This window comes from Geotrypetes seraphini, chromosome 1, assembly GCF_902459505.1.
Source record: "Geotrypetes seraphini chromosome 1, aGeoSer1.1, whole genome shotgun sequence".
In the NCBI taxonomy this organism is placed as follows: Eukaryota; Metazoa; Chordata; class Amphibia; order Gymnophiona; family Dermophiidae; genus Geotrypetes; species Geotrypetes seraphini.
The window spans coordinates 316,907,773-316,934,500 of NC_047084.1; the positions used below are offsets into that span (position 1 = coordinate 316,907,773).

Here is a 26,728-nt window from a genome sequence, read left to right on the forward strand (position 1 = left end):
TGAAAGACAGTGTAAGGGCAACAAACCTTTGTACGTAGGGAAAATTCAGAAAATGTAAATACATTGGAACCTTGGTTTGCGAGCATAATTCGTTCCAGAAGCATGCTCCTAAACCAAAGTGCTCGTATATCAAAGCAAGTTTCCCCTTAGAAAGTAAAGGAAACTCGCTTGATTCATTCCACATCTACCCCTCCCCCTCACGAGGCCACTGGCGCTGCTCGCTTCTACCCCACCCCACCACCCCACATCCCAATAAGACCCCCCCCCACCCCGAGGCCACTAGCGTGCTCCACCCCCCCTCTCCCAAGAACCGGCATCACTCACCCACCCAAACTCATATCCTTATAGCGATTGGCACCGGCAAGTGGCAGGCTCTTCCGGCACTGGCACCGGCATTTCCTGTGGGTTGGTGCTGCATGTCAGTGTCAGATCGCAGTAAGGGTTTGGGTTTGGGCGGGTGGATGATGTCGGTTCTTGGGGGTGGGGGCTTGAAGGCGGGGGGGGGGGAATGCCGGTTCTCGGGGTTAGGGGCTCGCAAATTGAGTCAACACTCAATTTGCGAGGCACAATTTGCAAGAGTGTTTTGCTCATCTTGCAAACACTCGCAAACCACGTTACTCGCAAACCAAGGTTAGACTGTAGTTAGATAAACTAAACCTTAAGCTTATATACTGCATCTTCTCTATAAATATAGAACTCGACACGGTTTACAAAAATTAAAAGGGAAGTACAGTGGGAGTTGGTGGTAGGGAGAAGTAGAAATTTATATTTTTGAAAATAGCCAAGTGCCATTAGATCTAAGGGAGTTTTAAACCTTCTGAAGTTTATTCTATTAAACAAGATTTCCCTTTTCAATAAAGCATTGCTGGTTACCTCTAATGCATCAGTCCTCTAATATGTTCACAAAGTATTTCTCCTTGCCCCTGCTCCCAGTGTACAAATCATTTAAAGCACATTGTTTGTATGAAAGTTATTTAAAGAGCATTTGCACTTGTTTTTATGCACTCCTGATCCAGGTTTTTATCTAAACATGGCCATGCTGCTTTTAGGTATAATTTTGGGTGGAAAACTGTTTTTTATTAAAGAAGGTCAAACACACAAAACATCAAAAGATAAAGATGATAAAAAGGACCAGCAAGTCAATAAACATGGTAGGAAAAAGTACAAAGCGTAACACCCGCAGGCTGGTGAACATGTGTACTAGAAACAATTAGTATACAGAGCACAGTAAAGGCAGATAAAGCAATGAGCACAACAAATAATACACTAGTGCATCAAATGCGAAATAGCAAAGATATCCCAAACCCCAGACCCCCCCCCCAACCAGCCCCCTCCCAACAACAAGAACAGAGAAAGAGAAGGGGAAGAAAAAACAAAAAACAAAAACCTAGCACAGCCAAGGTGGGAGGGCAAAACAAGCTTTTAGGTATAATTTTAAGGAATATTTATTAAAGACTTTTGTGCAAGTCCTTTCTTGCCCACTGTCTGCTGTAGTGATTGTTGGTTTCAGCAGACCACAGCCTCCCTTCCTGTGTGATATCTGTACTATGTGTGTACATGCATATTTTATAAAGAACGAATATATGTACTCAAAACTCCACCCCCTCTACTCACAATGTTGGCATGCATACTTGTGTGCATGTATAGCCATGCAATTATATAAGAACTTGCTACTACATAAAGACATGCTTTCCATGTAAAAAATGACATCAAATTATCCCACCGTGGGTATAAAATGTATATTCTGTGTTCTTGATTTCCTAAATTCTCACGCCTAATTAGTTGCTGATACAGAAAATGAGATTTTCAAACTTGTGGAGCATTTTAGGGTTTGGGCAGTGCCACAATAAATCTGAACTAATAAATTAATTTCAGAGCATTTATCTAGAAACAAGAATAAACAATCCTTATGCAATAAAGGCACCCTGCTATCTACAGAAAACTGAAAGGAAGACCTGCTAAACTCAAAGGGCTAGATGCACTAAAGTCAGAGAATGTCACTAAACCTGTTTTCACAGCTTTAGCGACAATCACTGTTACCGACCCGATGCACAAAATGGCCCACTGTGTGTTATTCCCCTTGATCACCCATTTTCCGATCCAGCCATGCAATTAACTAAAATCCCATGCAAAATAGTCAATGATTGATGGACTAACATCGCTTGGCTATTCCAAATGGGGTTTTAGCGATTGTAAAAACCTAACCTGCTTCGCCTTATTATCCTGCCCGGCTTGATAGCGCATCGATCGCCGCTGGAGAATCGGCCAACAGCGATCGAGTTGGTATCTTTAGTGCATCTAGCCCCAAATGTCTGAGCTAGGCATGCAATGTCTGACAACTACTCTGTACAATGTAAAGCAAGCCTTCCAGGTGTCACAAACTGCTATTTCAATCGCCCAAATATTCAATGTGCACCTGCATCATCTTCTACCATCCTAATCCAGTACACCTACAGCTTCATTTTAACTTGCTTGGACCACCTTCGGTGCTCTTGGAATGAATAGTAATTCCGTTTCCATGGTAACAAAATGCTGTGTCAGCAGGGGAAATTAGCTGTTACTACTTGGCACATGTTAGCTCTGAGTTAAGTACAGGGCTACAGCATGTTCATTCACAGCAAAGGCCTTCCAAGATATTTCTTTCATCATGGGGCCTAAAAGGAATCATTTTAGAAGCATTTCTATATGAAAATAGTGGCATTTGCACATGCACACTGTATACACGTGCAAATGATGGTCTTAGAAAGGTGCTATTTACACATGACATCACAAATGCAGAACTTCAAGGAGGTGGCAGGGAGCTCAGAACAGTTTAGATAAATTTATCAAGTACTAGAGCATTTTTCCCTGTCTGGTGTGGTGAGCTCACAATCTATCTAATGTACCTGTGGTAACGGGGAGGAGGAGGGGGGGGGGGGTTAGGTGACTTGCCCAGGGTCACAAGCAGCAGCAAGGGTTTGAACCCACAACCTCAGGGTGCTGAGGCCATAGCTTTAACCACTGGTAGGGGTGGGTTGGCTGGCCACGCTTTGGGCAGAACAATCATTTACATGTGTATTCCTCATTTTATAAAGAGAACACAAGTTGATATAAAAACAAGCTTTACACCACTCAAGGACATGCACAAAATTTTAAAACGTGCTCCTTTCAGTCAGGAATTTTTACATGAAGTATTAAGACAGTAATCCTCCTTAATCCTCAGTTGTTTATTCCGTCAAAATGAAGAAAAATGCAAATTGCAGCTTCACTACTTAATTGGCTGCATTTACTCATCTAAGTGTAATTGGACAGCCTGGAAGTGGTGTCACACAAAGTAGTCAATGATATTAAAGATGTTTAAGTCAAACCTCAGTGGGAAACACCAGGCAGAGAAGCAATAATTGCCAATCTGACAGCTCTTTATTGTGAAAATGTTTTCAAATTTGGACCCAACACAGACTTTTGGTGAAACGCCTTCTTCAGGAGTCCATATAATATTCTGGACACTCTATACTCATAGGTGTTCAAAACAAAAGAGCTGTGTATCCATGCGATCCAGTATAACTGGAATTGCTGTATACAGCTCTTTTGTTTTCAATACCTATAGAGTGCCATATTGGGACAGACCGAAGGTCCATCAAGCCCAGTATTCTGTTTCCAACAGTGGCCAACCCAGGTCCCAAGTACGTAGCTAGTTCCCAAGTAGTAAAACAGATTTTATGCTGCTTATTTTAGGAATAAGCAGTAGATTTCCCACAAGCCATCTCAATAATGGCCTATGGACATCTCTTTTAGGAAATTATCCAAACCTTTTTTATAAAGTCCACCAAGCTAACTGATTTCACCACATTCTCCGGCATCAAATTCCAGAGTTTAATTACACATTGTGTGAAGAAATATTTTCTCTGGTTTGTTTTAAATCATGTTATATGTATAGACTCCAGAGGAAGGTCTTTTCACCAAAACACAATTGGATCTAAATTTGAAGCCAACCCCCCCTCCTCCCCTCAAATAGCTCTAAACGTTCCATAGAAATAACAAAAACCAAAACAACACAGAAAGTGGAACTGTTTTTCTGGGTCAAACAAGTTTATTCCAAAGTGCAAAATAGCTGCAAAATTGCCAGGAAGAATCATACAATAACATTTATACACAAATTACTTATCCCTTACATTCCCTTACGGAAACTCAAGTCAAGTCAATAAAATTTGCTTACAGTACTGTCAGTTCGTTAAATAACACATGATACCACCCGTAGATCTATCTTTTCAGTAACAGCTCCTATGTTATGAAATGCTTTACTTTCATATCTTAGCCTTAGACAAATTCAGAGCCTGTTTGAAAGCCTTTTTATTTAAGGATGCATATGATATGCTAATATAGTTTATTTTTCAATCATTTTAATTTATTTTTGAGCCCTTCTCTTTCCCCTCATGTTGTTTTCTTTCCTATCATGAAAACGGGGTTCTTCCCTTTTTTCCCTTTCCAGTTTTATCCTGCCAAATTATTATTATTATGGCATGCTTATTGCTATTTATTTCTTATTTGTGTTTAATTTTAATTATTATAACCCTTTTTTAAATTGTATACTGTACAGACAATTGATGTGCGGTTTATCAGGCCTTTAATAAACTTGGAAATTTCTATTGACTGTCAAAGACAGCAAGCTTCAACATAAGGACCCTACATGGTTTTTTACGAGCCAGACCAGCTGAAGAGGTGTTTTTTTTTACATAAAGATTTCCATCATAACAGACAAAAATAGTTATTGCCTTTCTTGTTACACTAACAGGCTCATAATTAAAAAACACAGGCATCCAAAAAGCATCCTAATCGGCACTTGGGCGTCCTAATTGCCAGGATGTCCAAGCGCCAATAATCGAAACAGTCTTTCTGTACATCTAGAGAGGTTTCCAGCCTCTGTACATCCAGAGCACGAGAAGGGCATGGTGGAGGCATGTTATGGGCGGGTTTTGGGCAGTATCAAGGGCGGGTTAGACATGGACGTCTTTCAGCGATAATCAAATATTTTGTAAGGCATCCTGGACGGAACTTAAACGTTTAGGTCTAGACATGTTTTAGAAGGGTCTAAGTGCCATATAGGTGCCAAACTGACCAGATGACTACTGCATGCATCAAGGTAAGACACCTCCACATTCTCCCAGTGCTCACTTACCCCCCTTCCACTACACAAAAATGAGAACAAAAAGGTACATGCCTGTCTCTAAAACAGTGTTCACTACTATCCACAAATGGCTTAGACCTTTACTTAGAGTATTTCAGCAGTCAATCAAAAATTATGGTACTCTAAGATGCACTCCTCTCATTAACTTATTTTCATTACACATTTACAACAATCATATTCGCCGATTTGCCATAGATCTCAGAACCACCACTCCTCCATCCGTTATTATGTAGTTCACTGGGGAGCTTACAGTACCAATCTTCACTGGTCAAAGGCTTTTCAGCTTTTAACATTTATCTAACTTTTCACTCGCTTAAAGTTCTCAATTTATACTTATTTAGAACTTTACATTTTTAGCTTTTGTTTGAAGCTTGCACTTATCTTTCAAGTAGTATATCTTTCTCTTTATTGTTTAGCTAGTTGCGGTTGGACCCGACATGTTTCGTCTCAGTTTCGTCAGGGATCATTCCTTACTGCTGTCATCCGACACTCCCATTCATATGAACAGTAGCATCTGGTTTGGGGAAGCCTAGTAGAGCTGCACACAGGTGTCTTAAGTAGCCTGGTGAGTGTGTTAATAAACCATAGCGAGGAGGTCCATAAGCCACGCTAAACACTACATTTATGGTAGAATGTGTGAGCCTACCCAAATCCTACTATACTGCCATATAGGTGCTGTCAGCCTAGCATTGCTAGCAATCAGCATTTTCGGTTAGCCTAACCAATGTCAGCAAAGGCCTATGGGAGATCATATCATTCATGTCTGACCTTAGGGAATGTCATTGCACACAGCCTTAATTAAATCAATGCTTTAAAGGTAACAAATAAACTTGCAGCTAAGAGGTGTGAAGAGGTGTTAAGAAGATGTATTAATGTCTGGTGCTTAAGATGGCCAGCTTAGGATGTACAATGGGTCCAGGTGCACAGATAACTAAGATTAATCAGAAACTATTGTCAAAGGCATACTGGAAAGTACATTTGACTCCAGTCTATTCTTCTCCAGTCTAGCACACCTCACTCACTTTCCTGGTCAGTGAAACTAACCATTGTTTCAGACAGTTTACAAAGGATGGGGATACTTAACTTCAATAGATTCTATTGAAGTTCAATAGATTCTATATTTAGAATAAGATTCCAAGCTATAAAAGGCTCCTCTCTGCAACACTCCCCCCCCCCCCCCCCACACACTCTTGCTCTATCTCTGGAACCTGAAGCTTGGAACATCACCCCCCCCCCCACCTTTTTCTCTCTACTTCTCTCTCTACCTCTCTGTCCTCACAGCACCTATTCTCTCTCATTCACAAAAGCACAGAAGCAGTCTCTGTAATTGTAAAACTTATATCTCTCATTAATTGTAATGCTTAATTGTAACTTTTATGATTCTTGCTTTCTCTGCACAATATATCTATTCTTTATGCAAACGCCATTGTGGTCTTTGTGAGTGATTTCACTTCCTGGTGAATCTTCTGTGAGGGTATTGAACTTGGGACCGCGGATTGTAAGGCTGCTTCAACCATAACCTTTCCAACCTGCAGCCATAAGTGCTATTGGGGTAGTACACAGGAGGGTATAGTAGGTTGGGAGGGGCGGGTTGGGGAGCTCACCCTAAATTATAAGGGGGTTATGGTGAGATAGACAGCTGGCACCCTTTATGTGAAGTTCACAGCAGCCATGCTAACCAATTAGACAGTATGGGCCTGACTCTAAAAATGTTGCCTAATTGGTAGGCATCTATGGAAATGGTGACTATCGCATGTCAATCATTTGTAGAATCACACCTACAGAGTTAGGTGCCGGTAAGATTCTATAATTTAAGTGCTGGCATATTAGGCCAGGGTTTTCCTGGCCTAAAATACCGACGCCTAATGCTTTCTATGCCCAAACTCTGCCCATAGCCATGCTTACTTTTCCTGTAGGTGCCTCAGTGTAGGCGCCAGTAGACACCTTGCTAAATTCCACACAAAACATTATATTAATTTTTTTTAAAGTGTTTTAAAATGAGCTTTTAATGATGTTTTCAATTATAATGCAAATTAAGCCAATTATAAAATGCTGAGTTCTGTGTGGAAATTGGGTAGGCACCGCCAATCTAGACACCATTTATAAAATCAGGGCTACATGCCTACTCTCTGCCCCCAACTCGCCCCCAGCACCAAAAAATAAAATCTATTTGGTACAGTGCTGCAGAAAATCCAGTGTGACTGCAGCAGCACTAACTTAATCAGCAACAGGGTGGTCAGAGCTGGAGCTGGGGGCAGTGCAAGAATTTATCTAGATACCAGTGCGGCGCAGTGGTTAAAGCTACAGCCTCGGCACCCTGGGGTTGTGGGTTCAAACCCATGCTGCTCCTTGTGACCCTGGGCAAGTCACTTAATCCCCCCATTGCCCCAGGTACATTAGATAGATTGTGAGCCCACCAGAACAGATAGAGAAAAATGCTTGAGTACCTGAATAAATTCATGTAAACTATTTCCAATGGGAAAATGATATAGAAAATTGAATAAATAAATAGTGTGAAAAGCTTCAGCCTCTGATAACCAGAGCTGGTACTGTGACATCAGAATGCCTCATTCTATCAGTGCTTAAGAGCCAACCTCTTCAGTGATGTCACAATGAGTTGATTGTCCTGTACTTGGCTACTTTTACTACATTTTGATTTCTAGAGTGGGGCAGTGGTTAAAGCTACAGCCTCAGTGCTCTGAGGTTATGAGTTCAAACCCACGCTGCTCCTTGTGACCCTGGCCAAGTCACTTAATCCCCCCATTGCCCCAGGTACATTAGATAGATTGTGAGCCCACCAGAACAGATAGAGAAAAATGCTTGAGTACCTGAATAAACTCATGTAAACTATTCTGAGCTCTCCTAGGAGAACGGTATAGAAAATTGAATAAATAAACCAAGTAAATATCCAGTTAAAGTTAGGGTAGCGAAAAGGCTGTCCTAACTTAATCTGGTCACTTACCTGGATACCAATCTAAATATTGCCAATATCCGAATATGTTTGGGTGGCCACCCATGACCTAGATATTCAGCGCCAGTGTCCAGATTAGGCTCAGCATTGAATATCTGGGTCAAATTCAGCCAGTGAGGGTCAGCATCTTTGAAAATGCTTGTTGTAAGTTGTAAAAATGAATAAAGAATTTATAAAAGTGTTCAAAAAAAAAAGAAAAGAAAATGCTGACCATTGCCGGCTGAATATTCAGAGTGTCCATTTATAAAAAAGCATTTTATTCTGATGTAAAAATACTGTCCAATCATCATCATGATAATGGAAACTAAAGCTAATAATGAAGGGCTATAAAGGGATCTTGCAAAACTGAGTGAGCAGGCAATCAAGTGGCAGATGAGTTTCTGCACTGATAAGAACAAAATAACGCACATGGGGAAAAAAAGCATCTTAGGAAAAACATGGGCTCTTATTTGACCATTATCACTCAGGAAATGGAAGATGGATTATGCCAAATAAGTTCTCTAGAAACATCAGGCTGATATGCAGCGGCGTTCACAAGGTTGGTCTGGTGCTAAGAACTTGAAAGAATAAAGTTACAAAGGAGAAAATAATATGCTGTTCTACAAATCTGTGACACTCCCATGTTTATTGATTTATTCTGTACCATGGATCTCAATATTCTTAGTGATTTACATTAAAACACAACTATCATAAAACAAAATGTAACCTACAGTATAAATCAGTTAAACAGGATTCAATATGTACAATTCAGGCCCAAAGAGTATTTTCTCCTGATTGAATAATCAGGGTAGTGCTTTGAAAACTGCCAAGTGTTTTACTGTTTTTGTAAATCTTTCACATAAGGCCTTCGGTCTAAAGGTAAGTTATTCCAAAAGACAAGGGTTTGCCTCTGGACCCAGCGCCAGACGTCCAAGTACTGCCTCCTCCTGCCTTCTTCATTATTCAGTGCAGTTACTGATTATTCTTATACTGACATATTTTTTTTAAAGTTTCAAGTTTATTAATATTTTGATATACCGACCATCACGAGTATCTGGTCAGTTTACAATAGTAAGAAACACAAATTTTTATATATATATATATATATATATATATAAAAAGTAAAAAAAAAAATGGGAGAATAAGATCGATACAAAAACTTAATTATAAAGGGTATGAGACATAGGGGAGAAGAGGGAAGGGGAAGTTTTTTAATTACATGGTATAAATAAAAATAAAATGAGGAGAGGAGGGGAGAATAAAACGAGAGGAAATAATTAAGTAACGCTTCCTGGAAGTGTTTTTGTTGTCCCGTTTTTATTTATGAATTTAGTTGGAATTCTGATAAGCATTACGTAGTTGCTTAATAAAAGGACTTTTTATCCTACAGCCAGCACAGTCTCCATTGATCTTTTTTGCTAGTTATTATTCTTCTATGTCTAAATTTTTTCCTGTTTAGTATAGTGAGTTTACTAACTGGAGAGAGACCATTTACAATCTGTGTGTCATGAGTTAAAAGTTGAGCGTGGAGAAAGGTAAATATGCGCCACAGACTCGTCGTGCGTGGCTGGCCAGGAGCTGTTCCTGACTGGCCAAAGAGCTCTGAATCTCAGACGGTTTGTACATTACATTACATTAGTGATTTCTATTCCACCATTACCTTACGGTTCAAGGCGAATTACATACGATTGTCATGATAATACAGAATACATAAAGTGGATTCCATGAGAATTGTCAAGATATTAGGAGATACATAAGGAGTGGTTTGAACATTTTTGATTTGCTAAGAAGTAGATTGTAAAGTAGGTGGTGCTTGGGAGGATCTGTTTTTGTTATATAGGTTTTATGTGTTTTTTGAAGAGTAAGGTTTTTGTATCTTTTTTGAAGGTTTTGTAGTCTGTGTTCGAAAATAGCAGATTGGTGAACTGTCTGCCCAGTTTTGCTGCTCTGGTGGCCAGTAGGTTGTCATACATTTTTCTTCGTTTGACATTTTTGGTTGGCGGGTGTATGAATGGTGTGTGGGATCTCCTGCATCTGGTTGAGGTGGATTGAGTTAGTCGCAGGGCAGGATTAACCAATAGGCCAAGTAGGCACGTGCCTAGGGCCCGATGAAGGAAGGCATCAACATTCTTTTTTCCAAACGGCGATGGGCCCCTCCAGCATCGATCGGCAACACGGGCCCACCCAATCGGCAACGTAGGCCCCACCCCAATTGGCACCCCCCATCGACGGAAAGTAATACAAGCATGCAACACGGGTAAGAAAGGCAACGGGAACTGTAATTGTGCAAGCGGTGCTGCTTGCCCAAAGCTTCCCTCTGACGCAGCTTCCTGTTTCCACCTGGGCGTATGGTGGGGTGGGGCGGGGCACGGGGGCCCAGTATACTTGTGTGCCTAGGGGCCCTGGTTAGTCGGTTGTTCCAGTAGGTTGGGCTGTCTCCGTTTATGGCTTTAAATAGTAGGCAGTGGAATTTGAAGTGTACTCTTGCTTGTATAGGGAGCCAATGAGAATCGTGGTATGCCACTGTGATGTGGTCATATTTTTTCCAGCGAGTAGATGAGTACATTGCCACATGGATTCTCAGGCCAGAATTAGCTAATGGCCAGAAGTTAGCTAATGTTGCTGATAAAGTGGAGGCTTGCTTGTAGCTCTCTATGGACTAAAGGCAGACAGGGAAGTCTAAGATATTGCTTAGTGGCTAGATTCAATGTTTACATTATTACATTGCAGAGGGAGTCATGGTGTATGGCTTCTTGCCAGGGAGTATTACCTCAACATTTGGATTTGGTGGGGTGAGGGAAGTAATCGTAACTGTGGGTTTAAAAAAAACAAAAATCAAAAATAAATATTCTAGTGAAACATGCAAAGTAAACATCTCAACTGCTTTCTTTGAAAAAAAAAAAAAATCAAAAACACGCTTGCTCATTCATATTCTTCAAAGTCTTATTTGCTCTGCTTTCCAGAAAAGTGTCGGCACCATCTGCTCCAGGCACCTATTAAAACTAGGCTATGCATATTTGGAGTGATCTTAGTATTTCTTCGGAGGTTCATTGCAACATGACTGTGTGGGAGCAACACCAGTGACCCAGAGCTAATTTAAAGGTAAAGACACCAGACATTCAAGGGTAAATAGCAGAGGAGTAGCTATGTGGGATGCATGGGGAGCAGCCGCTCCGTCAAATGGATTGTGAATAAAATAGCCCCTAACTGAATCAGCCCTTCAGCTTCACACTGATGCTTATTTTACAAAAGGACTGTTCCACCTGACCAGGAAAACCAGACGTGTCCTCTTTTTAGAGGGATTTCCAAAACCTGGCAGTTTGTCTGGGTTTTGGAAGTCCCCAACCTCAGGGCCCCATCTAGAGAGTATCTGTGCATGTACGTACGTCGTCATGATGATATCATATGCATGCATGTGACATCATTGCGTTGACATCCATGGCATGCGCATATGCGGTACTGAGCTCGGGAAGGTTTGTGTGAGGGTAGGGTGGGGATGGAATGAGGCAGAGGTGGAATAGGGCAAGGCTGGGCGTGGAATAGGGCGGAGCTGGGGGCAGAGTGGGGCCCTAGCCTGCAGATTCTCCCCAAAATTCTGAAAATTAAATTCAACAATCATGGTCATCTCATAAAAATCCTATAAAATGCAGTTTAAAATATGCGTTGATGATTTTTTGTGTTGGTGTACCTGTCAGAACCTATTGGTTTTCTTTGATTGCAGTTGCTCTTTGATATCACTGAGAAGCTGAAAAGCTTCTGTATGACACGATAGTGAGACCACACCTTGAGGATTATATGCAATTCTGGTTGCAGCATCTCAAAACAAAGGGGAACTGGAAAAGGTACAGAGAAGAATGAGCAAAATAATTATGAGAATGGAAGGACTCTCATAAGAGGAAAGGCTATAGAGGCTAGGGCTCTTCAGTTTGGAGAAGAGATGGCTGCGGGGATATATGACAGAGGTCTATAAAATCCCGAATGGAGGGAAATGAGTAAACGTGACTCAATTGTTTATGCTTTCAAAAAGGATAAAGATTAGGGGTTTCTACATGAAGGTACACTGCAGTTCATTTACAGCAAATATGAGACAATATTTTTCACTTAATGTAATATTTGCAATCAGTTGTGTAGTGAGGGAAATTTGCGCCTAGGGCAGAGGCACCCAATATTGCTGCATCATGCGCCCCAGTGCAATGTGCGGGGTTTCTTAGATGCACTCTTCCCTTCTGTGCTTCTAGTCTTTGCCCGCAGTAAGCAGAGTCTCCTACTCGTTGCTCGTGTTGGCTGAGACTTCGCTTGGACATCACTTCCTGATCCTGTGCACAGGAAGTGACATCAGAAAGAGGGCTGAAGCTAGCATGACCATTGAGGAGAAGTTCTTGCTCACTGCCAGTGAAGACTTGAAGAGGTAGGTAGGGGGAAGGGTGCATCTAGGAGACCCCACCATCACCGGGAGAGGGAGAGATGTTGTTATAGGGTTACCATATTTAAAAGAAAAAAAAACCCAGACACATAACCCTGTCTCATTCTGCCTCCAGCCCCACCCCTGTTCTGCCTTCAGCCCTGCTCGGTTCCACCTCTAGTTCCACCCCATTCCACCCTCCAGCCCCACCCCAGAAAGCTTCCTCTCTCTGCAAAGAGCTCCGGCCACATATGGAGGGCCTGGAGCCAAGACTAGGGTTACCATATGGCTCCAGAAAAAGGAAGATGGATTGAGACTTCCGGGTTTTATTTCTATTGCTTTCAATGGAAATAAAACCCGGATATCGCAATCCATCCTCTTTTTTCTGGAGCCATACGGTAACTCTAACCAAGATGGTGACTGATAGAAAAGTTATGCTAAAAGAAGAGTTAAGAGGAGAAGAATAGGGGAAACAGTTATTTGTAGTTCTCATCGACTGTGTTCACTGGTAAAAAATAAGATACTTTCTGAAATGACTGTGGGACTGAGTTATACAAGGTGATGAAGCTAAGAGGTGTGGCTGGAGGCAGAATTGGGAGGGGCTTGGGTATATACTAAAACCTCCCTCTTAAAAAGACAGCCCCTTTGACAGCGCTGACAGTCAGTTTGAAAGTTGTCTAAAGGAAAAACTACCTACAGAGACTTCTGATTATTTTTTAATGGGTACTACCCCCCTCCAAAAAAAAAATAAATGAATAATTTTGAAAATACCAGGTAACAGTACATGCACAGGAAGTGCACTCAGTGGAAATATTCCCAGAATTATCACAGACCTCACCCTAAATTACAACCTGGGAACATCTCCACAGAATATACTGTAGCGAGAACTCACGTCAGCCATTTATATTTGCGGCTCTGCAAGGGGCAGGAGTGTAGGAAGATCACTCCTGCTCCGCTTCACTGCTAGACCACTGGAGTTTAAAAAGTAAGTTGTGGAGAGGTCCAAGAGGTGGGAGGGAGGCGGGGGTGGATCAGTCGGCTCTAAGTAAGTTGTGGCGGGAGGGAGGTGGGGGTGGGTCAGAGTCAGCCCTAAGGGCTAGATTCACTATGCCCACCGATCAAGTTCCGATCACTTAGCGACCCCTTTGTGACCCGATATCCCTCCGACCCGATTCACTAACCTCTGTCCTGATCATCTTCCGATCCGTGCATGCAAAAGAGAGGGAATGGCATTCAAATGTAGGCAGGCAGCGATTCACTAAAAAAAATGAGGGACACCGACTGGGCTGACCGATCCAAAAATAAGCGACTGCTGATGACAGGTCGTTCAGGTCCTTTCTGACTGCCCTGCCTTCTGCCGCCCTGCTCTCTGTTCTGCTTCTCTGCCCCGATCTCCTGCTCTTTGCTATGATCTCTTGCTCTGATCTCCTACTCTCTGCCCCAATCTGCTCTCTGCCTCCCCGACTCTCTCTCTGCCTCCCCGGCTCTCCTGCTCTCTACCACGATCTGCTCTCTGCCTCCCCCGACTCTCTCTCTGCCTCCCCCCACTCTCCTGCTCTTTGCTGCGACCTATTCTCTGCCTCCCCGACTCTGGAGTTACGAGTAAATGCCGCACAGTGCTACCCTGCTTCTGCCCCAGCCTTCCCCCGCAGTGCGAGCTGTGGTTTTAACCCATGGGTTTAAAGTGGGTTAAACCCACGGGCTCGCTATAAAAAGTTAAAAAAATAAAAAAAAAAGGTTGCTGCTCTTTAAGCATGTGCAGACCATCTACAGATGGTCTATTCAGCGATCCGAGCAGTCAGTTGAGGGCGTGATTCCGATCGCCTTCATTTGCATGAGGGCAATTTGTGAATCAGCCCCCTGGCCATGGATCGGATCCGATCCTTGCCGTTAGTGAATCTAGCCCTAAGTAAGTTTTGGAGGTGTTTAGGAGGTGGGAGGAAGGTGGGGGAGCCCTAAGTAAGTTGTGGAGGTGTTCGGGAGGTGGGGGAGGTCAGAGTCGGCCCTAAGTAAGTTGTGGAGGCTTTAAAAAGTAAGTTGTAGTGACAACCAGTAGGGGGATAAAAACTGTGAATAATCAAAGTCTCGAGTGCCGAACCTGTGAATATGGAGGGGGGAGTATACACGCTATATGTGGTATCCTGGAGGAGGGGGGAGGGGTACTGTGCCTTGCACATGCGTAGAACAGCTAAGTAGTAGGCACATGTCTTATGCATAGGCTCAGTACAGTTCCTGAACTGCCAAAGTTGCAAGCAAGTTTATTTTTTGTGTTTTTATTGTTGTTTTCACAAGTGATATGGACACAGCTGTTGTGCGTGTGTTGTGTGAGCATGTCTCCCGCACCTAACAGCTGCGTTCTGACCATAGGCATGGGACATACACTCACACAACACACGCTCAAACAGACCTGCCAGAAAATTTGGCACTGTAAGAGGTGGACATTCCCTTGTGTGCATTGCAAAGAGGGCTCATTTCAAGACTAATAAATTGCCTGTAATGCATTTGTGTAAGGTTCGTGGTGGCTGCTACCACAATTGGTAAAAGCCCTCCAAAAACTCTTTTGAGCATTAGAGGCTGAGCTGTCTTTAAGTAAGACTGGCTATATCCAGTCTTACTTACAAGGCAAGCATTTGAGCATTGGGGCCTGAGGCTGAAGCAGGGCTTAGTCTTTGCTAAAGTTCATATTTGATGTTTCTCCTGCCTGGTAAGAAAGTCTCTGCTAGCGTGGTTACCAATATAACTGCAACCTCTCCCCAACTTTACCTCAGCCCGTATGAGATTTAAGAGCCAATCTTTGGTCATGAACTTTGGGCTCTAATGAAACATGCAGTTCCAAAATATCTATCATCTTAAATCAGAACTTTAGATGAAGGCCTGAAGGAACAGCAACTCAAATTGCAGGCAACACATGCAAATAGAAGCTAGATAGGCTCTTAACATAGACTTTTCCCAGAGGTATAGGATGAAATAAATGCCTGTTAAAAACTGAGGCCCTGATGTTCTAAACTTACCAAGTCTTTAACGATCAATCTAAACCAGTTCTAACTGGTGTTGGCTCTACGTGGTCTTTACTGTACTTCGTAGCAATCTCCAATAATACTATGTAAATACAGTACAACGAGGTCATTAATATTAAAATGAGCACTCTGGGCAATGCCCAGACATTGCCCAGTGATGCATGAAATGAAGCGCTGACCTTTAACGCTCCAAAATTATTGGCGGGTCTGGAGGTGCCGGCAGCATTGAGCCACGTGTGTTTAAAGCACATCTCAGACGCATGTACACTGGCAGATCTGGGCTGCCGATTGCATGAGAGATGATACATTTATCATACTTGATAGGGGGGGGTGCCATATATGCATGTCTTAAAAGTGTATCTCATGCGAGTTCTTTTAAAGCATATACCGGCAGGTCTGGGGCTGCCAACTGAATGAGAGGTGGAAGTTCAAAAAATACGGGGGCAACATATACGTATGTCTGCAGAAGCAGTGTAGAAAAAAACATTTGCATGGTTTGCTGAGAGTTCTCTGTCCCTCCCCTCTGCCTATGGCATCAACAGACACTTATGGTGTGCACCCATGATATGCTATAATAAGGCATGGCCTATGATTGATGCTCATGTGTTCCTATGATGTAGCATTTCCTGGCGCATGCACACATTTATGCATCTTTCCATGGACTATTCTGTGCACTTGTCAGTTGCTTTCTCCAATGACTGATCTGATGGATTTTCTGTAGACCTCCACAGAGCTCATTTGCATGCAAAGTTTTTGCAGCATCACTCATCTTTTTGAAATCAGAAAATGTACCGGCACTACAACGACCAACTGGATTTTAACGGTAAGTTTAGAACATCGGGGCCTGAGTTAAAATATGCAGCAGCACTGTGGCATTATCATCTCAACAGTGAACTGAAGAAAAGCTTTTTATGAGCGTATTTACAATTTGGGGATTTGAATTCCTGATTCTCTTGTAAAGTAGTATGTTTCTATAACTTAAAACAAAAATGCTGTTGTGTGGGAGGGACTGGCAGGCCTAAGGAGGTATTACAGTAGCATTGTTACCATATATCTTTCTAGAAGTTGACAAGGCAATAAACCTACCAATTACTTGCATGTCTGGTTCCACATCTGTTGTGGCTTCTTCCAACAGTGACAGCAACTTGGCTGAAATCTGACTGACAGACTCAATATTGCTAAACAAAACATCCACGTCAAGCCCCTCAATCTGTAGAAATGAACAATGAACAAATGAAAGCTGATCAGTGCCTCAGGCAGGCTGCATGGTCATCCTCTTGAGGTTAATAGTCCACAAAACACTCTTTGTGCACAGGATAAATAATTACACTCATATAGATCTTGGATGATTTGATAGAAAACAAAATTCAGTATCTCACGCATCCCTCTGCAAAATGACTGGATAACATATTGGGCTAGATTTTCTAAAATGCGCAACAGAGTTAGTTTGAGCTTACATGTCTTAACACAAATTATTTACCACAAGCCCCTTATTATATGAGCAATGAAGCCTATTTACTAATAACACGTCAACTATATTAGCATGTGCTAATGGGGTAATGTATTTTAGTAAATTTAGTCCACTGCATTGTTTACTTGTTTTCTGAGTCCCCTATATAACCAGGAAGGAAAAATGTAATCAGATGTTCAATATAATTCTATTTGCATCGGAAATTTTACCGCAGTGGTTTGCGATTAAAAAAACCCTTACGCAGCTTGATACAAGGAGGCTTAGGTAAATATAACTAATTATTGTACTTAAGTAAAACACTTTTTACTTTTACTTTACTGAAATACTTGTAATTTCACCAGTATTTACCACTTTTACCTAAGAGGGTTTTTCGAAAAGTTTCCACACTTTCATATTTTCACGGGAAATGGTTGGAGTGGGAGGAATGGTAAGAGAGCGTGCTAGTAAGACGCTGGGAAAAATGTATTGCAAAACAGGGTGATTATGTGGAAAAGTGATGTAATTTGCTTTTGATATATTTAATAAAGTGTTTAAAAAAATAAAAGTGCAGAAAATTTTTGAAGATCCCTCTTGATGCTTGCATTTAAAAGTAAAAATTAAAGCCTGCTCTCCTGCACAATATCCAGTTCGCTGGAATGGCTGGTGATCAGCTATGTCACGTGACACAGCCAGTCACCACCAATATTCAACAGTTGGCTGGCTAATGCTAGCAGCTAGAAGACCCACCTAAAAGGCAGGTCTATTTTTGGCCGCTAGGTCTTTGGACAGTTACTGAATATTGGTTTGGCCAGCTAAGTCCACAGCAGCAAACTTTGACCCAGATATTCAATGCCAGTGGCCAACAATGGCACTAGCATTGAATATCCAGGATCAACGCAGACCATGGGAGGTAGCTGGGCTGCCTCCCACAGTCTCAATATCAGTTAGTGTTTTGTTTTGCTTAAATAAGGTTTTCTGGCAAATAAATCTTTTATATTTAGGAGGCCATATTGGAAGGGCTGTGCTTCATTTACATGTATAAATACCGTAGTAGCATTTACGCATGTAAACGCTGATCTTTACAATGCAGTATGTGTGTGGACATCTTTACAATGCAGTATGTGTGTGCAGTATGTGTGTTGACACTATGCAATACATAAATTAGCCCTGGTGGTCCAGTGGATCCTAAAAACCCTGACCCCCAAACCTAGACAATAACCCTGGTAGTCCAGGACAGAACCCCTTCTCCAATGGAATCTTCCCTGGTGGCCTAGGTTAACCTGCCCCCCTCCCCCCCCACACACACACATAGCCTGACATATCTTTGCTAGAAGGGAGCAGGAAATAGGCATCCTTTCCTTTTCTCTCCTGGGTGGCATCATCAAAATGGTGTCGCTCTGCATGGTACATTCTGGGATGTACTGGGTAGAGCCTAACTTTCCCTTATTTGGTAGTTAGATCCTTCTAACTCTGCTCCGGACCTGATATTATTTTTGTCTGGGGTAAACATGCCTGACAGCATGTTTTTTTTCTTTGAGAACTGACACGGGATATTTAATCACCTTAGAGTAAGACTGGCTATATCCAGTCTTACTTGCAAGGCAAGCATTTGAGCATCAGGGCCTGAAGCAGGGCTTAGTTCTCTTTGGTAAAGTTCATATTTGATGTTTCTCCTGCCTGGTAAGAAAGTCTCTGCTACAGTGGTAACCAATACAACTGCAACTTCTCCCCACGGCATTCTCATGCTCAGCCCATAAGAGATTTAGGAGCCAATCTTTGGTCATGAACTTTGGTCTCTGGTGAAACATGCCGTTCCAAAATATCTTATCATCTTAAATCACCCTATAAATGCATTTAAATGCAGTCTGCGCTAATGTTTTTCAGTGACTATGCTGAAACAATTAGAGCATCGGGCAGCATACTAACGCCAGCACTAATTGCTTTTAGCGTCTGCATTAATTTCTTAGCATTGGACTGTGAGAAAGGCATGAGCTAAATTCAATGCATAATAGCTAAATATAATTTTGCAGAAAGAAGCAAGGACACAATTTCCCATACCTATTAAAATAAGCCCCATCCTATCACATGACACCTATTCAAGTACCTATCAGCTTGGAATTAGTGCTTAATGATCTGGCTGCCAGAAGAGGAGGTGGCACCAGCTTCAGCTCCTCCTTACCTGCTTGTTTCTCAGGGGCTGAACCACTTCCCTAATGCAGAGCTCTAGGTCTTTCAGATAGTCTTTTTCCGTCTGCACCAGTTCTCCAATGATCTTTGACCTCTTGGCCATCCTTCTCCTCTGCAGTTCTTCAGGTTCTTGGGTTGGGCTGGTAGGTGCTGAGGATTCAGCATGTGGTGCCATCTTCTCTGTATATATATTAAAGGAAAAATCACACAATAAGAGAGTAAATACTGCAATGCACCAATTGCATCTCTTTCTTTTACTGTCTGCTATCTACATCACAGGCACAGTCCTTATTACAAAGTACAGCCTGGAGAGATGAAATACAAACTTCGGGAATATTCAGGGGATAAGAATGCATACCCTCACATGATTCTGATATATTAATTATACTATTTTTACCACCATTTTTTTTTTTTGCTCTACCCATTCCCCAGGACAACAGCTCTGTAAATTTCTGTCTGACATGCTGGTTGAGGGCTGAAGAAAAACCTTCAAAACTGCATTCTCCCCCTCCCCCAAAACAAAAAAAAATAAAGATAGGGGAAAAAATATAAAAATATGTGACATATAAAAAAAGTGGTGGTAGTGGAGGTGGAGGAGTGAGTATCTATAAAAAATGATCAGACTTATCCACATAGGAATAACCACAAAACAAATGGTATACGATATAGCATAAGAAGTATATCAATCCCAGAAACAACCCATTCATGGTAGAAACACAGACAGGAGTAACTACTAAAAAGAAGTTAAACTTTCTTTTGGGATAAGAACCCTAAAAAAAAAAAAAAAAGAGAGAGAGAGAAATTCAAAAAATACCTCATCACTCAAGAAAACTGCATCTACATGTGGACTTCAAACCTAATATCAAATTCCACCAACACAAATTCAAAAAGATAAAGGCAAGAGCTGATCCAGAGATCCAGAATAGAGGTCTAAACGGGAACGGTGATCGCGGGAATCCCATGGGTCCTGCAGGAATCTCCCCTAACCCATGGGACTCCCACGGGGACCCCCCTTCTGGCCCATGGGATTCCCACGGGGACCCCCCTCTAGCCAATGGGACTCCCACGGGGATGGAAGGCTTTGGAAGCAGGGTTCGTCCATATAATATAATGGACACGTCAGCCTTTGTAAAAGAGGGGGTTTATAAGTTAATTACCTGAACAGAAAAGAAAAAAAGGGTTCCACCAAAGAGATTCCACAAGGAAAACAGCAGTGCAAACACAAAAGAAACTGTGGAATTGATGATCCTGTCAGAAGTAATTGCTGCTTTTTATGGGGATAGAGGTAATTCCTTGCGGGGATGGGTGGGGACAGAGAGGATCCTGATGGGGATGGAGAGGATCCGGGTGGGGACGGAGAGGATCCTGGCGGGGATGGGTGGGATTTCTGTCCCCGCGCAACTCTCTAATCCAGAACTCCACCCAAAGTACAATACACAGGCCTCTTTCACTATCAGGCAGTAAATATTTGTACTTTCTGCATCTTCAGTGCAAAACGTAAGCTCTAGTAAGTGCAAAGCTTGTGTGGTAAATGCAGGGGGAGAGGAGAGGCATGTGTGATAAAAGTGGAGGATGTGTGCAGTAAAAATAGGAAGCATGCCCTGAATGTACCACACAGGGAAGACACTTACTGCACCCCACTGAATTCCCTACAATGGCATATAGCATGGTTCTATACTGTCTGCTACTGCAGATAACATGATGCGAGTCCTCTCAGAATAATAATAGTATTATTATTATACCAACCACACTGAATTGCTTTAGTGGAACACTCCCCCTGCCATCTCTTCCTCTTATCAGTTCCCCCAAGTCAGAATCTATGATATTCTCAATCCAGAGCACACCAAGATCATGCCCCCTGATCCCCACCGATCTAAATTCCCCCAAGATCAGTCCACACAAAATTGCCCCACATCTATCACGGCCCGGAGCGCTAAATACTCTGATTCTATTCCGATGCTCACAGAATTCCTTTGAGCACTGGAACAGTGTCGGAGCATTTAGCACTCTGAGCCATGGTAGAAACCTCTACCGTGGCTTAGTAAAAGGAGGGGGGTGGGTTGGGACAAATTTGCAGAAAGATATAGAGCGGCATTTTTGATATGATGCCCAAATCTGAGTTTGGATGTTTTGCAGAAGATACACAAAAATCCAGTATCAAACATGCCCATTTTCAAAACATAGTATATACCAGTGTGTCTCAATTACTTCAAGCCAAGTACCCCCTAAAGTCTAACAAATATCAAGCGAGTACCCCTGCACAAGCTCTGCCCCTGACCCCACCCCCATAATAATATACTAATTGTAATGCAATTTCTTCTATCCATTTTTCATATACACACAATATTTTATTAATACATATTGGTAACCATAAAATTTTTTTAAAAAAACAAAAGTACACTGTATGCACAGAAAATGTTAACTATCATTTATATTTGGGTTTTTTTTTAAAAGAAGGCAGATGACTTTAAAATATGCAATGTCATCTCAGTAACAACTACAGAGAAACAGAAAAATATAGTGCAAAATATAGACAGCAGATATAAATTCTCAAAACGGACATATTTCGATCACTAAATTGAAAATAATCATTTTTCCTACCTTTGTTGGCTGGTGATTTCATGAGGCTCTGGTTGCACTTCCTTCTGACTGTGCATCCAATATTTCTTTCTTTCTGCCTCCTGCATGCTTCCTCTCCTCTGGACCTCATTCCCTTCCCCAACCAACATCTCATTCTCTCTGTCCCTCCTTGAATCCAACATTTCTCCCTCTCTCATCCCCTGGATCATGTACAGCATTTTTTACCACTGCCCACCAGTCCCATTTCTCCTTCTATCACTTCTCTCCAGCACCATGCCACATCTCTCTCTTCAACACTGTCTCCAATATTCCTCCCCCTTGCATCCCCTTCAATCTGTCCTCTCTACCACCATATCCATCATTTCTTTCTCTCATCCTTCTCTTCCCCATGCATCTCTACCTCTCTCCTCTCTCTCTGCCCAATTTTCCTCTTTCTTCCTTTCCCCATGTGCCACCCTCTCTTTCCCTTTTACTCACATACTCATGCCCAACAATTCTCCCTTTCTATTCCCGCCATCCTATGTCCCAAGTTAGTGCCCCATTCCTCCCTCCCTTATATGTCCCATGTTTTTGCCACCTCCCTTCCTTCTGAGTTGAGTTTGTGCCCTTTCCCCCTCCCTGCCTTCTAGCCATTGTCCCAGAATCATGCCCCTCCAATGCCCCGTGCTCCTTCCCCCCCTTTCTCCCTTTGTCCCATAAAGATAGTTAGCGACATCGGAGAGAAGGTTTCTGGGTTAGCTATGTGCAGCATGTGAACCGCTGCTGGTTGTGCATTCCCCCAACAAGCTGCTGAAGGCAGAAGGAGTAAGTGTGGCAAGGAGGTAACTGGGAACCTCCCCCTTCCCCCCACTGCTGGCCCGGAAAGCTTTCAGAGGGAAGCCCTGTGGGTAGGCTTCGGGAGGGGGGGCGGGCAGGGATCCCCAGCAGTGGCTTCAGCGGATGGGGCGGGCAGCGAGGAGGGATCCCCGCCGGTAGCAGTGCAGCTTTGACGGATGGGCGGGCAGGGAATATTCATATCAGCGGCCAAGCCACGTACCCCCAAGTGGCCTGTGTACCCACAAGGGTACGCATACAGCGTGTAGAGAAATATAGTATATTATATACTCGTACATAGTAATTCAAGAAAAATGTCCTGTATCAGTGCTGTCTCATAATCCATATACTGTATAAATATGAGAACTAGAACAGAACATCAAGATGATTAATGGAGCATTCACATTATGTTCTCACAAGGCAGCCAAAGCACATTTACTCAAGATTCATTATTGCTTGTGTACATACTGAAAGGAGATTGGAGAGCAATTAATTCCACCCAGTGAGCTTATTTTACTGTTGCATTTGTTATTAGAGGGAATAACTAATATAAAATTAAAGTTCAGTGTACTGAGTTTTTCCCCCATTGATATAAGAAAGTTAAAAAAAAAAATATTTTTATACAATAAACTCTAAAGATGTTATTTTAGAACAGGGGTGGGCAACTCCGGTCCTTGAGGGCCGGAATTCAGGATTTCCCTACTGAATATGCATTGAAAGCAGTGCATGCAAATAGATCTCATGCATATTCAGTGGGGAAATACTGAAAACCCGACTGGATTCCGGCCCTCGAGGACTGGAGTTACCCAACCTTGTTTTAGAAGCTCTGTTTGTCAAATACATATTTAGTGATCAAATTATTTTTATTGATGACAACAGACAACCTCAAAACAACAGCAAGCATATCAACCACAAAAGTATACATCAAAAGTGGAGCTACAGAGAAAACAATAATAAGGAGCAAATTCTTTAAACGGCGTCCTGATTGTAGGCAGTGGTAGGCAGTTGTCTAACCAACCAATTGGGATGCACGTAAAAAAAACAAAACACCCCGAGGCATGCCCAGTCCCTCCTGCTGGAACCCCTCTCCCCAAATGTCCTTGGAAGGAGTACCCAATTCCTCCTGTCGCCACCTTCCAGCAGGAGAGTCTGGGCATCCCTCCTGCCGTTGATCTTCAGGGGGGGGGGGTTCAGCAGGAGAGACTGAGCATCCCTTCTGCCAGGGATTATTTTAGGATTTGTGGCAGGAGGGATTGGGCAACCCTCCTGCTAAGGATAGTTGGGGGAGGGGTTCAGGGGTGACAGCCGGAAGAAGTTGGCAGCATCCCTCCTGTCGACCAACTTCTTGGGGGGACGGTTCCTGGCTGCAGCTGCTAAACTGATCGCTGCAGGGAGATGGACGCCGGTTAGAGAATCAGGATGGCTATAAGGGGTTAGGGGTCTGTCCTTCTGGACAGACACGATTCTATATAGGATGCCCGTGTGCAATTCTCAAAAGCTGCTTAGGCAGCTGCTGAAACTGGGCGTCCTATACAAAATCCAGCCCTTAATGTCCAATCATTAAAAAAAAAAGAACAATTGAACACCCCCGACCTCCCCCCCATATTCTTTCAAACAAAAAAGAAAAGTACAATCAGCTACAGGCTTCAACAAACAAATAAATAATCCAGGGTCCTGGTTTCTTATAGTCCCAGGACTCTATGAGCAAAATAGAATAGCAGGTGCTGATGAAGTAACAGAAATCCACAAAACAAACAAAAATGATCAGCCGGCAGTACAGAATGAATCCCTCCCCAACCCAAGGTTCCAAGTCAAGACTAGAACATCCCATCCCTCACAATTGAACAAAGTCACAAAAAAGCAGGACCATTTAGCCGTCATTCCACCAACAAACAATCCAAACTGAGAGACATACCCTCATCTCCCCTCCCACCCCAAGGTCCCCTAAACCCCTCCCTCCCTCCCAAACAGACCTCTCACCCAACACCAACAGTCACAACTCATTCAACAAGAGGCTTCGCCCTCTCTGATGCAAAATCCCCCATATACGGATCCCAAACTTTCAAAATGTGCAGATGACCTTTCCTGGATCCTTAGGCATCTCTAGCTTCTCAACAGTCCCACCAATGCAAATCAGCATGCCAATAACCAGGAGGATCACTCTAAGTAAAGCATTTCAAGACATTCTTTCAGGCCACCAGACACATTTTATGACACAATAATCTAGCCCCCTGATCCATAGGGCCATAGGTATATCCAACATTAGTTGTTCTGAAGCGCCTTGGATATCAATCTGTAATATAGTACACACAAACTGTAATATCTCCAACCAACACAGTTGGCTATGACAACACTACCAGAGTATATGTCCAAAAGTCCCTTCTTCCCTCCTGCACTTTATGCACAACATGGGGGATGGCCCCCCACAGAAATATAATTGTTGTTGTGTTAAGTACGCCTAGTACAGCACTCTGTAATAACATTCCTCCAAAGGAGCGCTATGGGTCAAAGCAGAAACACCCTCAACCTGAGCTATGATATTCCAAGACTGCATGAATGCTCGCAAATCTTGTGGTAGAAATTGCGTCTGCCTTGCAGATATGGATATCTGTCCTATGCTTGTGTAATGCTATGACCAGCCTTGACCCCAAGGCCCCCACAGAATAGTTACCGTATTTTTTGCTCCATAAGATGCACCTGACCATAAGATGCACCCTAGATTTAGAGGAGGAAAACAAGAAAAAAAACCCATTCTGAATCAAATTAGGTGCTAATATATACCAGGCTCTGCACCCAGCACCCTGACTCCCTGCCAAGCTCTGCACCCAGCACCCTGACTCTCTGCCAGGCTCTGCACCCTGTCCCCCCGCCCTGCCCTGTACCCTGTCCTCCCTCTGGTGGTCTAGTGTTAGGCCAGAACAGGGTACAGGGCAAGTCTCTTACTGCTGCAGTTACTAGTTGACTTTGTGTATCATAACCAACAACAAGACCTCTCTGTCTGAGATCTAAAAAAACTTTTTTCAAGATACCGACACATCCCCTGTGTTGATTGTATCACTGTGAGGTCATTAATGCAGCTAAATCCTTCTCCCATGGCAGAGTGGAGTCCTGCTGTTCAACCTATGACATAAGCGATCTGAAGCAAATTTTCAATCTGAGCTCTTGTTTTAGGATTCTTGTCCCAGCTGAGCCACTGCCAGACGGCAGCGTCAAGCTGCGGGGCCCGGTGGAGCAGGGGATGAGCAGGTTGGAGTTTTCATCCCCTCTGCACTCTTCCATGCCTGATACCTGAGCCCGCACTATTGATAATACTGCCGAGCCTCAGCAAAGCACTTACTCGCAGCCAGGGATCGCCTGCCTGGCAATCGCCACTTTTGGTCCCATTACACATTCGGTCATTCGCACTGGCTGCATGCTCTCCTTGAAGGTGGGGGGAGAGGTGACGCTCAAAGCCCCGCTCACTTTCCCCCCATTTCCCTCAGAAGGTGCCCGGTGCGAGGTAAGGAGCTTAACGGCTTTCTCTCACACCGGCGTCTGAGAGCCCCAACGTCACACCAAATAAGTCAAAATAAAAAACAACTATTCAATAACAAGGACTATAAACAAGCATCAAGCCAACATGCATGGACCCCCAGCTACTTAAAGCGTCTTTTAAGAACCACCATATGGCGACAGCGACGGGGGTATATTCGCTCCATAAGACACACTTTTATTTCCACCCATTTTTTTGGGGAAAAAAGTGCGTCTTATGGAGCGAAAAATATGGTATTTCTCCTGGTTCTCTCCACTCTCCAATGTATGCACACTTTTATCCAAGGGAGCAGGTTCTCTCCAGGAGGGATTCACCTTCAATGCCTTGGTACAGAGGTCTCTTCAAACACAAATTCTGTTTACTGAAGATAAGTGGAAAACAATTACTGCTTTGAGGTAGTCTATCTTGAGATTGTACAGCATTAAATAATACTCCACACTCTTCCTGGATCTGTGTTTGTGATCTCTCTCAATAGTAACCAGTCATTTGGGGCATTTCCTGTGTACAAGAGCAAGCCTATTCCCTTCTGTATAGATTAGAACACACAGCATCTCCTTCCTGTGATTCACCATCACACACTCTTCCCAATAAGAACTATCTTATCCACTGTGCATCCTTCATTAGTCCGGCTCA

General features: G+C 42.9%; 1 protein-coding gene across 1 annotated transcript in view; it reads right to left on the reverse strand.

The window, feature by feature from the left end:
- ARHGEF38 (Rho guanine nucleotide exchange factor 38) overlaps positions 1-26,728 on the reverse strand; it is a 138,191-nt gene that overhangs the window by 63,152 nt on the left and 48,311 nt on the right. Inside the window, exons 2-3 of the mRNA XM_033935741.1 lie at positions 19,163-19,350; positions 16,620-16,743 (exon numbers count right to left, since the gene is read on the reverse strand). Coding sequence (XP_033791632.1) covers positions 16,620-16,743; positions 19,163-19,350 — 312 coding nt within the window. The remainder of the gene's footprint in view (positions 1-16,619; positions 16,744-19,162; positions 19,351-26,728) is intronic.